The sequence below is a fragment of the Oncorhynchus mykiss genome, chromosome 14, assembly GCF_013265735.2.
Source record: "Oncorhynchus mykiss isolate Arlee chromosome 14, USDA_OmykA_1.1, whole genome shotgun sequence".
In the NCBI taxonomy this organism is placed as follows: Eukaryota; Metazoa; Chordata; class Actinopteri; order Salmoniformes; family Salmonidae; genus Oncorhynchus; species Oncorhynchus mykiss.
This window is the reverse complement of record NC_048578.1, coordinates 23272972-23290499: the sequence shown is the minus strand read 5'-3', so window position 1 is coordinate 23290499 and position 17528 is coordinate 23272972. Positions and strand designations below refer to the sequence as shown.

Here is a 17528-nt window from a genome sequence, read left to right as displayed (position 1 = left end):
AACGCATCCACAATAATCCAGGTCAAATCCTTATTCCAGAGGGCTTTTATTTCTGTGTGCCTTAACAAACACAACTGTGGTGGATGTTGTGGTTTCAGGCCCCTCTGGTTTAGTGTCTTGTATTACTGTATTTATTATCCCTAAAGGACTACGTGCTTTGCAGTAGACCTACAGACCACATAATAGTACAGGATAGTTCAACCAATCAATAAAACGTTTGTTTCTCCACAGTGTGCAGATTTCTTTAAAGTTGGCCGAGGTATCTATGAGGATCTTCGTCGGCGACTACCACTCTATCCCTCAGACTTCACAGACGGTATAACTTTTAAGCTTAGCCTTCCTCTTGTCACTACATTTTAAAAGATACTTTGCCGTTATGGCCCCTCTATTTAGACCGGTCATGGATAATTATTTTTGATAATTGACTTCAATATGACATACAGTTTTTTAAATCATATTTAACACATCACATAGCCTAAACTTGTGAAAAAAGCTCAATCTTTCACCTTACAATTGCTGTTGTCATTACGATTATCACAGCTAGTTCATATCCAAGATTGTACCTGTATTTACAGTTGGCTGAGTTGTAAATTGCTCTCTGGTTGGTTAGCAGAGCTGCTTTCTGTTTGGTTGGCAAAGTTCTAAACTGCTCACCTGTTGGTCCGTATAGGTATGTACGGCAAAGACCGCTCCTGGCTGAAGTACACCACCACCGCCATCTTCCTGTACATTGCAATTCTACTTCCTAACATCGCCTTTGGTTCGCTGAACGATGAGAGCACGCGGGGAGAGATAGGTACAATCATCTGGATGTCTCCCTATCCTTCTGTCTTGTGCCTGTCCATCTGTCAAAGCCTGAATGACCCTGACTTAAATGTTTGAATAATTCAGCTTTCAATTAAATTCAAAAAAATTATATTTTCTGTTGATTGAATCCTGAAAATGTATATAGTCACTCACTGCATCTTTAAATATATATATATATATATATATATATAAATCTTTGCCTACACTAACATTATAATGGTCTGTTCTTGATAGATGTCCGGAAAGTCATCGTTGGCCAGAGCATCGGAGGAGTGATCTACTCTCTGTTTGCTGGTGCTCCTTTGGTTATCCCACTGACTACAGCACCCCTGGCCATCTTTATTAGCGGTATGTCTACTACACTGGAAGATGATCTTAGAGAAACAGCTGGACAACATAAATACTACATCAATATCCTGTAGACTTGAATTATTTGTCTGATATTTTATGTTTGTAGTGATCCGGGGAATCTGTGATGACTACGATTTGGACTTCCCTGCCTTCTATGCCTGCATCGGCTTGTGGAACAGCTTCTTTCTCATCCTGGGAGCACTTTTGAATGTCAGTCTGTTCATGAAGCTCTTCAAACGGTCAGTGGACAAACAGCCATTCAGTGAATCAGGCTTCTGCTGGATGTATAACCAGACCAGTGCAGGCCATTGCAGTACAGCTTGATTCTGCTTTGTTTGGCTCAACTTTGTAGTTAGGAAAGGACCTTGACAGCATGACTACTGAACCCACTAAACATGTGACATTCCTGTCTGTTTTGACTTCATTTTTCCCATAAACATCATTGAAGGTACTCATCATTTCATTGAAGGTACTCACTTGTAATCAGTGTTGTGACTTTGCCTTGGTTTGTTATGTCTTGGTCTGTGGTTTATTCTGTTCAGATAAAGGGGTATACTCTGTGTTTCTTTTATACCCTTTCCTTACAGCTCATCAGAGGAAATCATAGCCCTGTTCATTTCAATAGCCTTTGTTGGGGACTCGGTGAAAGGCACTGTCAAAAGTGAGTCTGGGGATGGGGGGCTTACATTTACACAACATATTCAGGTGTTCCGCCCGCCAGGGAAATCCATCTTAGTGTAAATGTAGAGGTACCTAAGCGGGCTACCGGTCATCTGCACAGTAAATGTACCCAGCATATATCCATCAGTCTTTTTAAGAGGCCAGCGAAGCATGCAATCAAACTATTCTCCCGGGCAGGCTCTGAAGGGAACTGACATGTGTTCCGGAGGACGCCCTTGAGTTAAGCACAAATCAGTGGCTGAGGAAGTGGCAGACGAGCGTATACATATGTTGCGGTCTCTCCCTTATCCTTGGGCTGCCCGATTAACTCTTTCTTTCCCTGCCCTTATCCCTATTTCTACCCCTTTCTTTCTCTCTCTATAGTCTTTAATTACTTCTACCACGGGCCCACGCTGGCAACCAATAACAGCACTCGGGTGCTTCTAGAGATCAAGGAGTTAATGGAGAAGGCTGCAAATGCAACAGAGAGGCTGGGGAGTAGGACCAGCGATGGGGCCCCTGTGGTGAAGCATGTCACGCATGTGTTTCTGCCCGAGTCTCTGGTCCTGTGTACCAGGGAGAGGCCTATCCTCTGTCTCCTGCTCATGCTGGGGACTCTGTGGTTGGGGTATGCCCTCTACCAGCTGAGAAGGAGGTAAGTTCAGATCAAGTTGCACAAATATGCGGGCTGACCGCTGCCAGGCTGACCACTGCCAGGCTGACCACTACCAGGCTGACCACCGCCCCGTTCAATGGTGGCTAAAGGACACACGTTATCTCAGGGGTCTCCAACTTCAGTCTGCTGATTGTTTTTGTTCCAGCACTATCACTTCATTGTCGAACCGTCTACTGCTAAATTCAATTTATATAATTTAGAGTAGCAAAATGTTATTGTGTGCCCAATGCATAGTTGACATACTGCCTTGTGGCTTGGTTTACTTCCCACAGTCCTTATCTGCATGCCAAAGTGAGAGAGGTGGTGTCCGACTGTGCCTTACCCATCGCTGTCGTTATATTCTCCTTCATTGGTTCCTTCCTTTTCCTTGATGTAGAGCGTGAGTAGTACACATTATTGTTCAGAAAAGGGAATTGTCTGTTTTAAAATGGCCAATTTGTCATTGATCAAAATGTTTCAAGCAAGCCTTGAAAAATACTAGATAAATGCCACAAGACAAATCATGCCACTTTTCTAAACTGTTCCCAACATTTCAAAACAGTTCCTGTGTTCAACTTCCACAACGGGAAGATCTTCAGGCTGGCCCAGTTTGACAAGCTGACGGGCATGAACTGTCTGAGCGCTGTAGGCTTAGGCTTCCTCCTGGCGCTGCTCATCTTCATCGACCAGAATATTGTCATATCACTCACCCACGTCCCCGAAGCAAAGTAGGATCTTCCATATTTTTACTTTATACTCTAGGTTAAGAATGTGTGCTGCAGAGTGGATATAACTGCACCGCCAGGAGAATATTGCAGAATCATTACATTAACGTTTGATGATTGCAAACAAACCTGCAAGAGAGTTTGTCACAATTATGTACTTTTGCTGCAGCACAGCACATGCATTTTTTCAACACACTCAACCTTATAGTATACTCTATAACGCTACTCTATTATGCTGTATATTGTATTTGGTTTTCATTAAATATGACTTTGTCGTAAGGCTTTGACCAGTGCTTAATTTGAGGTGGATTCGGTACCTCTCGTGGCATGAAAAATGGTCACTTTTTGCAATGTAAAAATTCTAACAAACGCGATCAAAGTTCATTCGAGTTGCCTCTTTGTTAATTCTAGAGCCGTGCGAAGGGTTCTGGAGGAGCTTCAGCACGCCTGATAAATTGAAATACATTTTCCAAAGTTATAGAGTTACTGCTGTGTGTTCCGAAATAAATGAAATAATTCAGAATAGCTTACTACACCATGAGAAAGACAAAATATTTGCCACAGAGGATAAATTGCTTATTTAAAAAATAGCCTAGCTGTGGAGTGTAGCCCAATGAGGCATTAGCCTACAGTAGGGAATGCGCGACAAATCTCTCAGTGAACAAACAGCATGCAGACAAAACTGGCTTTTCGCAATATTTCAAATAGTCTACAATCATGGAAAACACAGGTTGGAAAGCAAATGTCTAACGCTGAAAGGAGAATACTCAAATTTGTCAGATGTAAGCTAACCAAATATTTGATAAACTTCCAAATATTGTTTAACAAAGTAAAACAAGAGAGAGAGGCTTTTGGCATGAGTGCATTATGCCATCACCAGTGAGTGAGCTGCGATTCATTGGGAGAGTCAGTGAAACTGGAAAGCATTTTTAGGACTATAATTTCCTCCTCATATTGTAGCCTACAATATGCGTCCACACACACAGGACTAGACTATTGATGGATTCAAGACAAGGTCGTTTTCATTGATCTCAGATACTCAGTTTGTGAGTGTCAAAGTAGCCTGCCATTTCCATATTATGGTGCTTTTAACTCTGAAAAAAACCTGCGTTAAATTCCCCCATTATCCAGTTCTTGAACGCACTAAAGTCGGAAGTCTGAGATTTCCATAAAAAGATTATGCCAAAGTCTACATTCATGTAAAATGAGGTAGAATTGCATGAAATTAGTTTATTAAAGGCCCAATATGTCCTGGACCATAGGCCACTAAAATGTGGCCTAGGGTCCCATGTGTGCTACTTCTGTAAGTGCCTCTACTCTACTGCTCTATACCACTACACAAATATGATGATATGCATGCAATGCTTTTCGGTGCCCCACTCTTTTGCTCAGTTTTTGTTCCAGCCCCTTTACAAATTAAGCACTGGCTTTGACCAGCTCAACAAACACGTTGGTAGCCTATCCAGCCAGTATGTTGGTAGCCTATCCAGCCAGTATGTTGGTAGCCTATCCAGCCAGTATGTTGGTAGCCTATCCAGCGCGATGTCATCCATGGTCCACGATTAGTCCATGTATGTCTGAATTGTATAATGCCAAACTGTTCTGTGTCTATGTGGTAATGTTTCAGGTTATTGAAGGGAACTGCATTCCACTGGGACCTGATGCTGACCGGCTTCATCAACATCCTCATGTCGTGTCTGGGTTTGCCGTGGATGCACGCTGCATTCCCACACTCCTCCCTGCACGCACGTCAGCTGGCCAAGGTGGAGCTGCACGTGGAGGGGGGACACCTCTATGAAACGTGAGTGAGGGCAGCTTGACCAAAGATTTAGAGGCAGTTTTCTGCATAACTTGTTGTGAACATTTATTATTTTTTGAAACAGTTACTTACAAGGACGGTTGCAGAGTCCCAGATGAAGACAACTTAAACCTACTTTAATGAAGATTTTTCATTTAACAGTTTTATTCCTGTAGTCTGTGCGATCTCCAATATTCTATCTGGAGTCTGTTGTTCAATGGCCCTTGAAACAAGATTATGGGTGGGTGTTTCTAATGAGACTAAACAAGCCTGCCTGTTTCTGTTTCTGTCGGTTTACAGCATTGTCAATGTGAAGGAGACGCGGATCACGGCTCTGACGGCTAACATCCTGATCGGCCTGTCAGTGTTCTTGTTACCCATCCCTCTGCAGTGGATCCCCAAGCCTGTCCTCTACGGCCTTTTCCTCTACATAGCAGCCACCTCCCTCGACGGCAACCAGATGTTTGACCGCATGCTCCTCCTCCTCAAAGAACAGGTGAGAGTGAGGAAAATAGGGACGTGTGTGTGTGTGTGTGTGTGTGTGTGTGTGTGTGTCTATTCCATCCATCCATCCATCCATAAGTCTGTCCATCCATCCGTATGTATGTATGTATTTATTTCTTTATTTCTTTATTTATACAATTGAAGTCGGAAGTTTACATACACTTAGGTTGGAGTCGTTTTTCAACCACTCAAATTTCTTGTTAACAAACTATAGTTTTGGCAAGTCGGTTAGGACGTCTACTTTGTGCATGACACAAGTAATTTTTCCCTGTCTGTTTACAGACAGATTATTTCACTTATAATTCACTAAATCACAATTCCAGTGGGTCAGAGGTTTACATACACTAAGTTGACTGTGCCTTTAAACAGCTTGGAAAATTCCAGAAAATGATGTCATGGCTTTAGAAGCTTCTGATAGGCTAATTGACCTCATTTGAGTAAATTGGACGTGTATCTGTGGATGTATTTCAAAGCCTACCTTCAAACTCAGTGCCTCTTTGTTTGACATCATGGGAAAATCTAAAGAAATCAGCCAAGACCTCAAATCATTGGAAACCTCCACAAGTCTGTTTCATCCTTGGGAGAAATGTCCAAACACCTGAAGGTACCACGTTCATCTGTACAAACAATAGTACGCAAGAATAAACACCACGGGACAACGCAGCCGTCATACCGCTCAGGAAGGAGATGCGTTCCGTCTCCTAGAGATGAATGTACTTTGGTGCAAAAAGTGCAAATCAATCCCAGAACAACAGCAAAGGACCTTGTGAAGATGCTGGAGGAAACTGGTACAAAAGTTTCGATATCCACAGTAAACGAGTCCTATATCGACCTAACATGAAAGGCCGCTCAGCAAGGAAGAAGCCACTGCTCCAAAACCACAATAAAAAAGCCAGACTACGGTTTGCAACTCCACATGGGGACAAAGATTGTACTTTCTGGAGAAATATCCTCTGGTCTGATGAAACAGAAATAGAAATGTTTGGCCATAATGAACATTGTTATGTTTGGAAGAAAAAGGGGGAGGATTGCAAGCTGAAGAACCTCTCGATGTTGCAGCTGTAGAACCTTTTGGGGATCTCAGGACCCATGCCAAATATTTTTAGTTTCCTGAGGGGAAATAGGCTTTGTCGTGGTGTGTTTGGACAATCCTAGTTTGTTGTTGATGTGGACAACAAGGAACTTGAAGCTCTCAACCTGCTCCACTACAGCCCCTTCGATGAGAAAGGGAGCGTGCTCGGTCCTCCTTGTCCTGTAGTCCACAATCATCTACCTAGTCTTGGTTAAGTTGAGGGATAGGTTGTTATTCTGGCACCACCCGGCCAGGTCTCTGACCTCCTCTCTATAGGCTGTCTCGTCATTGTCGGTGATCAGGCATAACACTGTTGTGTCGTCTGCAAACTTAATGATGGTGTTGGAGTCGTGGGTGAACAGGGAATACAGGAGGGGACTGAGCACTCACCCCTGTGGAGCTCCAGTGTTGAGGATCAGCATGGCAGATGTGTTGCTACCTACCCTCACCACCTGGGGGTGGCCCGTCAGGAAGTCCAGGATCCAGTTGCAGAGGGAGGTGTTTAGTCCCAGGATCCTTAGCTTAGTGATGAGCTTTGAGGGTACTATGGTGTTGAACGCTGAGCTGCAGTCAATGAATAGCATTCTCACATAAGTGTTCCTTTTGTCCAGATGGGAAAGAGAGATTGTATCATCTGGGGATCTGTTTGGGCGGTATGCAAATTGGAGTGGGTCTAGGGTTTCTGGGATAATGGTGTTGATGTGAGCCATTAACAACATTTCAAAGCACTTCATGGCTATGGACATCAGTGCTACGGGTCTATAGTAATTTAGGCAGGTTGCCTTTGTGTTCATGGGCACAGGGTCTATGGGGGTCTGATTGAAACATGTTGCTATTACAGACTCAATCAGGGACATGTTGAAAATGTCAGTGAATACACCTGCCAATGGGTCAGCACATGCCTGAGCACATGTCCTGGTAATCTGTCTGGCCCCGCAGCCTTGTGTATGTTGACCTGTTTAAAGGTCTTACTCATGTTGGCTACGGAGAGCGTGATCACACAGTCGTCCGGAACAGCTGATGCTCTCATGCATGCCTCAGTGTTGTTTGCCTCGAAGCGAGCATAGAAGTGATTTAGCTCGTCTGGTAGGTTTGTGTCATGGGCAGCTCGCGGCTGTGCTTCCCTTTGTAGTCTGTAATAGTTTGCAAGCCCTTCCACATAAGACGAACATCGTAGCCGGTGTAGTATGATTCAATCTTAGCCCTGTATTGACGCTTTGCCTGTTTGATCTTTCGTCGCAGGGCATAGCAGGATTTTTTGTACGCTTCTGGGTTAGAGTCCCGCACGTTGAAAGCGGCAGCTCTACCCTTTAGCTCAGTGCGAATGTTGCCTGTAATCCATGGCTTCTGGTTGGGATATGTACGTACAGTCACTGTGGGGACGACGTCCTCGATGCACTTATTGATAAAGCCAGTGACTGATGTGGTTTACTCCTCAATGCCATCGGAAGAATCCCGGAACATGTTTCAGTCTGTGATAGCAAAACTGTCCTGTAGTTTAGCATCTGCTTCATCTGACCACTTTTTAATAGACCGAGTCACTGGTGCTTCCTGCTTTCATTTTTGTTAGTAAGCGGGAATCAGAAGGATAGAGTCGTGGTCGGATTTACCAAATGGAGGGAGAGGGAGAGCTTTGTAAGCGTCTCTGTGAGTGGAGTAGAGGTGATCTAGAATTTTTTTCCCTCTGGTTGTACATTTAACATGTTGATAGAAATTTGGTAGAACTGATTTAAGTTTCCCTGCATTAAAGTCTCTGGCCACTAGTAGCGCTGCCTCTGGGTGAATGGTTTCCTGTTTACTTATTTCCTTATACAACTGACTGAGTGCGGTCTTAGTGCCAGCATCTGTCTGTGGTGGTAAATAAACAGCCACGAAAAGTATAGCTGAAAACTCTCTTTGCAGGTAGTGTGGCCTGCAATTTATCACAATATACTCTACTTCAGGCGAGCAAAAATCTAGAGACTTCCTTAGATTTTGTGCACCAGCTATTGTTTACCAATATGCACAGACCGCCCCCCCTCGTCTTAATGGAGTGTGCTGTTCTATCTTGCCGGTGCAGCATATATCCCGCTAGCTGAATATCCATGTCGTCATTCAGCCACTATTCCATGAAACATAGGATATTACAGTTTTTGATGTCCCATTGGTAGGACATTCGTGATCGTACCTCGTCTAATACCTCGTCTAATTTGTTGTCCAATGATTGCACATTGGCAAGTAGTATTGGCAGTAACGGCAGCTTTCCCTGTCGCCTTCTCCGGGTCCTGACCAGGCATCCGGCTCTTTGTCCTCTGTACCTGCGTCACTTCCTCTTGCAAATAACGGGGATGTTGGCCCTGTGGGGTGTTTGGAGAATGTCTTGTGCGTCGTCCTTGATGTAGAAATATAAACAGTGGGAAGAACAAGTATTTGATACACTGCCGATTTTGCAGGTTTTCCTACTTACAAAGCATGTAGAGGTCTGTAATTTTTTATCATAGGTACACTTCAACTGCGAGAGACGCACCAGTTTGAACTTGTTACCTGTATAAAAGACACCTGTCCACACACTCAATCAAACAGACTCCAACCTCTCCACTATGGCCAAGACCAGAGAGCTGTGTAAGGACATCAGGGATAAAATTGTAGACCTGCACAAGGCTGGGATGGGCTACAGGACAATAGGCAAGCAGCTTGGTGAGAAGGCAACAACTGTTGACGCAATCATTTGAAAATGGAAGAAGTTAAAGATGACGGTCAATCACCTCGGTCTGGGGCTCCATGCAAGATCTCACCTCGTGGGGTATCAATGATCATGAGGAAGGTGAGGGATCAGCCCAGAACTACACGGCAGGACCTGGTCAATGACCTGAAGAGAGCTGGGCCCACAGCCTCAAAGAAAACCATTAGTAACACACTACGCCGTCATGGATTAAAATCCTGTAGCGCACGCAAGGTCCCGCTGCTCAAGCCAGCGCATGTCCAGTTCCGTCTGAAGTTTGTCAATGACCATCTGGATGATCCAGAGGAGGAATGGTAGAAGGTCATGTGGTCTGATGAGACAAAAATACAGCTTTTTGGTCTAAACTCCACTCGCCGTGTTTGGAGGAAGAAGAAGGATGAGTACAACCCCAAGAACACCAACCCAACCATGAAGCAAGGAGGTGGAAACATCATTCTTTGGGGATGCTTTTCTGCAAAGGGGACAGGATGACTGCACTGTATTGAGGGGAGGATGGATGGGGCCATGTATCGCGAGTTCTTGCCCAACAACCTCCTTCCCTCAGTAAGAGCATTGAAGATGGGCCGTGGCTGGGTCTTCCAGCATGACAACGACCCGGAACACACAGCCAGGGCAACTAAGGAGTGGCTCCGTAAGAAGCATCTCAAGGTCCTGGAGTGGCCTAGTCAGTCTCCAGACCCAAACCCAATAGAACATATTTGGAGGGAGCTGAAAGTCCGTATTGCCCAGCGACAGACCCGAAAACTGAAGGATCTGGAGAAGGTCTGTATGGAGGAGTGGGCCAAAATCACTGCTGCAGTGTGTGCAAACCTGGTCAAGAACTACAGGAAACGTATGATCTCTGTAATTGCAAACAAAGGTTTCTGTACCAAATATTAAGTTCTGCTTTTCTGATGTATCAAATACTTATGTCATGCAATAAAATGCAATTTAATAACTTAAAAATCATACAATGTGATTTTCTGGATTCTGTCTCTCACAGTCTCACAGTGTACATATGATAAAAAATTGCAGACCTCTACATGCTTTGTAAGTAGGAAATCCTGCAAAATCGGCAGTGTTTTAAATACTTCTCCCCACTGTATCTATATTAGCAATAAGTGATGTAATGGTGAATAGCAGAGCAGCTAAAAGGGTTAACCATGATGGTAAACCATCTCCTCTCCCTCCCATCAGACCTCCTAGTCAACCATGATGTTAAACCATCTACTCTCCCTCTGCCTCCCCTCACACGTCCCAGTCAACCATGATGCTAAACCATCTCCTCTCCCTCTGCCTCCTCTCAGACGTCCTAGTCAACCACAATGTTAAACCATCTCCTCTCCTTCCCCTCACACGTCCCAGTCAACCATGATGTTAAACCATCTCCTCTCCCTCTGCGTCCCCTCACACATCCCAGTCAACCATGATGTTAAACCATCTCCTCTGCCTCCCCTCAGACGTTCTAGTCAACCATGATGTTAAACCATCACCTCTGCCTCTCCTCAGACGTTCTAGTCAACCATGATGTTAAACCATCTCCTCTGCCTCCCCTCAGATGTTCTAGTCAACCATGATGTTAAACCATCTCCTCTGCCTCTCCTCAGACGTTCTAGTCAACCATGATGTTAAACCATCTCCTCTCCCTCTGCCTCCCCTCACACATCCCAGTTAACCATGATGTTCAACCATCTCCTCTCCCTCCCTCATGATGTTAAGGGATAGGTGGGGCGCTACCGTCCTACCTCGACAACATCCAGTGAAATTGCAGAGCACGAAATTCAAAATACAAAAATAGTAATATTAAACATTCATGAACATACAAGTGTCTTACATCGTTTAAAAGCTTAACTTCTTGTTAATCCAACCGCCGTGTCAGATTTCAAAAAGGCTTTATGGTGAAAGCATACCATGAGATTATCTGAGGATAGCGCCCCACACACAAAAGCATTAAAAACATTTTCCAAACCAGCAGAAGTGTCACAAAAGTCAGAAATAGCGATAAAATAAATCACTTACCTTTGAAGATCTTCCCCCATCTCCTCTCCCTCCCCTCAGATATCCTAGTCAACCATGATGTTAAACAATCTCCTCTCCCTCTGCCTCCCCTCAAAAATCCTAGTCAACCAAGATGTTAAACCATCTCTTCTCCATCTCTCTCCCCTCTGACGTCCTAGTCAACCACAATGTTAAACCATCTCCTCTCTCTCCCCTCAGATGTCCTAGTCAACCATGATAATAAACCATTTCCTCTGCCTCCCCTCAGACGTCCTAGTCAACCATAATATTAAACCATCTCCTCTGCCTCCCCTCAGACGTCCTAGTCAACCACAATGTTAAACCATCTCCTCTCTCGCCCCTCAGACTTCCTAGTCAACCATGATGTTAAACCATCTCCTCTGCCTCCCCTCAGACGTCCTAGCCAACCATGATGTTCAACCATCTCCTCTCCCTCTGCCTCCCCTCACACGTCCTAGTCAACCATGATGTTCAACCATATCCTCTCCCTCCCCTCAGATGTCCTTGTCAACCATGATGGTAAACCATCTCTTCTCCTTCCCCTCAGACATCCTAGTTAACCATGATGTTAAACCATCTCCTCTCCCTCCCCTCAGACTTCCTACCCTCCCACCCACTACATTCGGAGGGTGCCCCAGAAGAAGGTGCACTTCTTCACAGCCCTGCAGATACTGCAGTTGATCATCCTGTGTGCGTTTGGCATGTACCCTCTGCCCTATATTAAGATGATCTTCCCCTTCTTGATGATCCTGCTCATTCCCATCAGGTAACAGACACATAATTAAATAGAACACATTTTATTGTACCTCTATTGAATTGGTATAGTCCTCCTGACCAGCAGGGGGCAGAGAAGTCCACAAAAAAAACTGGGAAGCTGAACCAGGGGCGTTTGGCTTTGAACAAAGGGTAGCAGTAGCCTCTATTGGTTAGAAAAACGTGCCTGGTTGATTTCCATGGTTAAATATTCAAGATCACCAATAATTGATTGTTGTGGCTTTCTATTAACAAAGATTATAACAGGTGTATTTACCATTAAAAACAACAAAGACTGTAGTTCAATGACACTTACTACAGTAGTGAGTTTGATTTTGAATAAATTGGGTTTAATGTGTGTCTCTGTATCTCTTCACCAGGACTAACCTGCTGCCAAGGGTAATCGAGGCGAAGTATCTGGACATCATGGATTCTCAGCACATGTAGACAGACAGAGGGAGAACTCTGAAAGGACTGATACCAAGGCCTTGATTCAATTTGTAGCGCTGAAGACCTGCACTAAAGCTCAATAGAAATTTAAAGATAATGTTCCCGCATTTGTGGAGACTGCATTCAAAGAAGGTGCTGTCAGCTCGATCAGAAATGACCGTTCAATTAAAATCGCACTACAGTGCAAATCTTCAGCTCTATGAATTGATTTGAGCCCCCTAAAATACAAAATGTATTTTGTAAACTGGGTCAAAGACATATAAGGTTTTCAAAGTAGCAAAAAAATAAAACAGCAATTACAATTCCCTTCAAATCCTTTTTATGTTCATTGGAGTGTCATATATGCCCTTATATTAGTTATATTCAAGAATAAAGTCAATAAAAAAAATGTGATTGATATGAATGTACCCTAGTAAAATGTCATTCAGTATAACACTAAGTGTTAAAAAAATAAATGTATGCCCATTTTTCATAATCCCAAGGTTATATTCATGCTTAGACTGGTAGAAATATAACTACCCAGAAAAAATGACCATTATTTTTATTTTGAATACCACATATTTTATGTGTCACAGGTACAACTCAAAATCTATTGAAGGTCTTTTACAAAAACTTCCTGCCTTACACTGAAAAAAATTGTAAAATCGACGAAAATATCTTTCACTTCATCCTTTGAGATTTGTTTTTATCTATCTGAGTCAACAAAACAAAGTTATTGCATTTTAATATAAAATACTGGTGTTATACTGTACGACAATATTTTGTTACCCTGAATGACACATCACTACGGCCCAAAAATATTGATTAAATGTGATTCCTTTAGCAACAACAACAATGATCCTATGAATGATTATTAGTAGCCACAATAGTATTTTTCAAGGACTCAGATGGTTGCTCCAGTTCTGGAGGTGCAGGTTCATGTTGTACTTGTACAAGTTGTTCAGGGGGCTGCTCAAAATAGTTTCCTTCAGTGGATACTGGAGTTAAGTTCATCACCACATTCATTTGTTCGATTCTTTCACGGTGCTTCCTCTAATTTAATCTCAAATGTTCCCTCTTTTTCAGCATGAGATTGTGTCATTGTATGGATCGGTGGATGATCAGGATAGACGTCCTTCTTTCTTCTCTGATAGCTAAAAAACTCAAATGTAATAGACACTGGCATGTAATGTAATACTAAAATGTAATAGACACTGGCACAGAATGGGATTCACATCCATGAAATGTTATTAGTAGTCTATTAAAAGTAGGCTATACAATGATAACACTTAATCAAAGTTTAAAAGTTAAATCAACTCCCTCTCCTTTTCTCTTTCAAACATGTTTTGTTACTATTTCATTGCTAATGTTAATAATAATCACTTTACTATAATTTGAGCCTGTGGCAACACTTTACGTTGCATTAAATTGCATTATTACACAATTATTACATAATAGTTAATGTTATAATTATACATTGTTACACTGTAACTGGTAAATGTATATTTAATGCAGGTACACAAATGTAATTCCAAGATACCTACACAAAATAGCTACATAAAATGGCCATCAAACTACTTCAATTCAAATTTGTACAGTCTCGATTTTTCATATAGTGCCCCAAATGTGAAGCAGCAATAAACCAAAATCCATTTTTAATCCATAATTGTGTGTGTGTTTGTAATATTATATTAACTAATATACTCCATCAGTTATACCTTAACTGCAGTGCAATAAAACATTAACTACAGTGTAATAGTGCAACTTAATGTTCAGCGTTATCCACCCAGCTTTATATGCTATTGTATCCTATTCTGTTGCTGACAGTAGCATGAAACAATGAAAACAATACCTTGCTTTTCTTCTGGCTAGTCTTTCCTCCCTAGCAACTGGATCTGCATTAATCTGTTGTCTGTGCCGTGCAGCCCTCTTCTTATTAGACAACGGCATCTACAGTATAAATATAATGTGCCTTGAAATACCTTAAAATGTCATAAATTAGTTTACAATGTTAATATTCAGTATTCAAACATCAAGTAAATATCAATTGCATGATTAAATGTTGTAAACTAGTGAAAACATGGGATAACAAAGCTACTGTCATTCAGCATAATGGTGACAATGTGGTATAACATGAAACTTTTGTTGTGCTGAAGAACAAAAGCGTGATCCTTAAGGATGGATTTCATAAATAAACATATTTAACAGGCAGTTCCTTGGCCATCTATATAAAATTAATGACATTGACCTATAAAGATTATTCTTACTTTTTATATTTAATAGAGCTTTTTATAAAATAATAACATTAAAATATTATTTTCTGTATTGTACTGAAGGACATGCATTTTCGTTACAATGGTTACTAGAGGGTGAAAAGGTGAAATCATCAAATATTCGAGAGAGATTTACTCACCTCATCACATTGATAGAGGGTCTTCAATGGGTCTTCTTTGTGATGTCACACACTGTCAAATGATTACCATCATGTGATATGCTTAAAAATGGCTTTTTACCTTTGTTATACTGAATGACTTTGATGAAACTCAAAATTCATCAACAAAAGTTTTTTAGATACAGTATGTCGCCCATTATTCTATACATTGTTGCAAACACTAACACAATTATGCCATGGGTGTTCATTTATATTTTTAGGATGAATTTTTACATTTTAAAAACACTTTTGTCATTCAAATTTTTACCCGGACAGTTACACTGAAGGACATTTTGACATTTTAAAGCTCAATAACTCTCTTAATTTAATAGTTTGCAACACAAATATTTCTGGGTGAAAAGAAGGGTAAGAGTTGAATGATTTAATATTATATTCATACATATTGATATTTTTCTGTTAAATGAATAGCCTTCAGACACCAAATTTACACGTCTTTGACCCAGTACATGTTAAGGCCCTTTGACTCCAAGAGTACTAGACTGTGACTGGGTTGCAACCGGTAGTTGACTGAAATTGAAATCTGGATGGACCACAATTTTCACCTTTTTATTTGTTACGTATAAGCTGTGCTTCTACATCTGCATTGCTTGCTGTTTGGGGTTTTAGGCTGGGTTTCTGTATAGCACTTTGTGACATCGGCTGATGTAAAAAGCGCTTTATAAATAAATGTGATTGATTGACGTACAGTAGTTGCTTAATCTATGTAGTTGCTTTATCTATATAGTTGCTCAAATATTTAACATACTCTTTAACCTCTCTTCTTATTGTATTAAGAGAAATTCTGTACAACACAAGGCATTATCTAATTCTGCCCCTGACCCACATCCTACCGTTATATAACATGTTTAAGCTCATTGTATTTTTGTATATGAATAAGGTAAACATTTAGAAAGATCAACATTGTTTTGGTTTTAGGCTGGGATCTGTAGATAGTCATGGTTGTTTATAGTTCAATATTTTTGGTTTCTTATACAAAATCAATTCACAATGAATTGGCCAGATTGCAATGCAATTGTGCCATAACTTCTGCAATTACAAGGTAACATACAGGATATTAATGTAAAACAAACAAATATGTTGCACAGTATACTGCTTTCCTGCTGTTTAAGCTGTTACCAAACAAATAAAGCCTTTTAAATGATTTGAATGTTTGTATTTAATTATAATCACACTACGACAGATTAACATGTTCAAATTGCTCACTTTCTGTACTGTATTACCTCATTCTGAAGACGTGTAAAACAGTCCTCCCTTTCAAATTTCTTGGTTGATGGTTTCACAGCATTGCAGATCTGTGAGAGACCCTGTGCAATTGTCCCAATAGATGGCACTATAAGCCCACCTAGAATTACCTAAACCTGGATTTTCAGAGGAGAGTTCTGTGTAGGCTTATTGTCAGACTTGTTACTTGTCAGCTGTTCTTTGCAGTGGTTTCTAGTGTCACTGCTTTTAAAGCCAATGTATACATTTCAAAAGGTGTTATGAACAAACTGTTCCCTAAAGATCACTGCTGTGTCAGATAAATTGTGTTGCCTTCAACACTTCAGAGTAGAGTGGACTTTTTTTTAAGGGAAGCGCAGTCAAAAACGTAATTTCCCTGTATTTTTAAATTATATTTCCACATTATGAGGTGGAAAAAACACAATAAAAATGTGGATTGAGCAGACATATGCAGTGTTTACCAACATTGCCTATAAAATGTGCAGTGTTAACATTGGATTGAATCCCAGTCCTTTTATTTAACTAGGCAAGTCAGTAAAGAACAAATTCTTATTTACAATAACGGCTAATGGCTAAACTTTGATTTCATAAATTGGCAATAAATCTAGGTGAGTGAACAAATACAGCTCAATTGTTCCCCACCCTATGTGACTCCCCATCACAGCCAGATGTGATTCAGCCTGGATTTGAACCAGGGACTGTAGTGATACCTCTTGCACTGAGATGCAGTGTCTTAGACCACTGCGCCACTCTGGAGTTCTACATCAATGGAATTGTAAAACACTTGAACACCTATCAATGGCTAAACTTTGATTTCACTTAAGATAAATTGACAATAAATCTAGGTGAGTGAACATATACAGCTCAAATGTTTGTGTGAATTACGAACCTCAAATAGGTTCTGGATGACATCCCATCTTTGAGGAATAGAAATGTGATTCCAGAACTTCCATGCTGGCAGGCAGCAATCAGTGTTAAAGAAACTGAGCAATACTACCGCACAACTCCTTCACAATTACCATACACAGGCCGTTCTCGTATGCCTACGTCGATGCTGACTATTTCGAGACAGAAACTCATAAGCACAACATTGTAGAAAAAGTCAAATAGATTTATTGTCAATTTATCTTAAGTGAAATCAAAGTTTAGCCATTGATAGGAGTTCAAGTGTTTTACAATTCCATGAATGTAGTACTCCAGAGTGGCGCAGTGGTCTAAGGCACTGCATCTCAGTGCAAGAGGTATTGAACATGGATGGGCAGACTTAAGACAAGAACACAATCTGCAAAAACCACCAGCCACGGCGGGTAGATTGAAGAGTCATTTGAATAGTACAATACTTTTGTATTATCAACAGTATGCTAATAACTGACAGTTTATC

The 17528-nt window shown here is 41.4% G+C and overlaps 1 protein-coding gene across 2 annotated transcripts in view; it reads left to right on the top strand.

The window, feature by feature from the left end:
• Positions 1 to 16067, top strand: part of LOC110488999 (sodium bicarbonate transporter-like protein 11) — a 39453-nt gene extending 23386 nt beyond the window's left edge. For both annotated transcript variants that reach the window (XM_021561527.2, XM_021561528.2), the window contains exons 9-20: positions 232 to 316; positions 671 to 796; positions 1042 to 1155; positions 1265 to 1397; positions 1746 to 1819; positions 2203 to 2473; positions 2767 to 2873; positions 3036 to 3201; positions 4826 to 4999; positions 5297 to 5492; positions 11889 to 12058; positions 12426 to 16067. In XM_021561527.2, the coding sequence (XP_021417202.1) occupies positions 232 to 316; positions 671 to 796; positions 1042 to 1155; positions 1265 to 1397; positions 1746 to 1819; positions 2203 to 2473; positions 2767 to 2873; positions 3036 to 3201; positions 4826 to 4999; positions 5297 to 5492; positions 11889 to 12058; positions 12426 to 12492 (1683 nt within the window). In that variant the 3' untranslated portion in view covers positions 12493 to 16067. The remainder of the gene's footprint in view (positions 1 to 231; positions 317 to 670; positions 797 to 1041; positions 1156 to 1264; positions 1398 to 1745; positions 1820 to 2202; positions 2474 to 2766; positions 2874 to 3035; positions 3202 to 4825; positions 5000 to 5296; positions 5493 to 11888; positions 12059 to 12425) is intronic.
• Positions 16068 to 17528: the final 1461 nt, after the last annotated feature.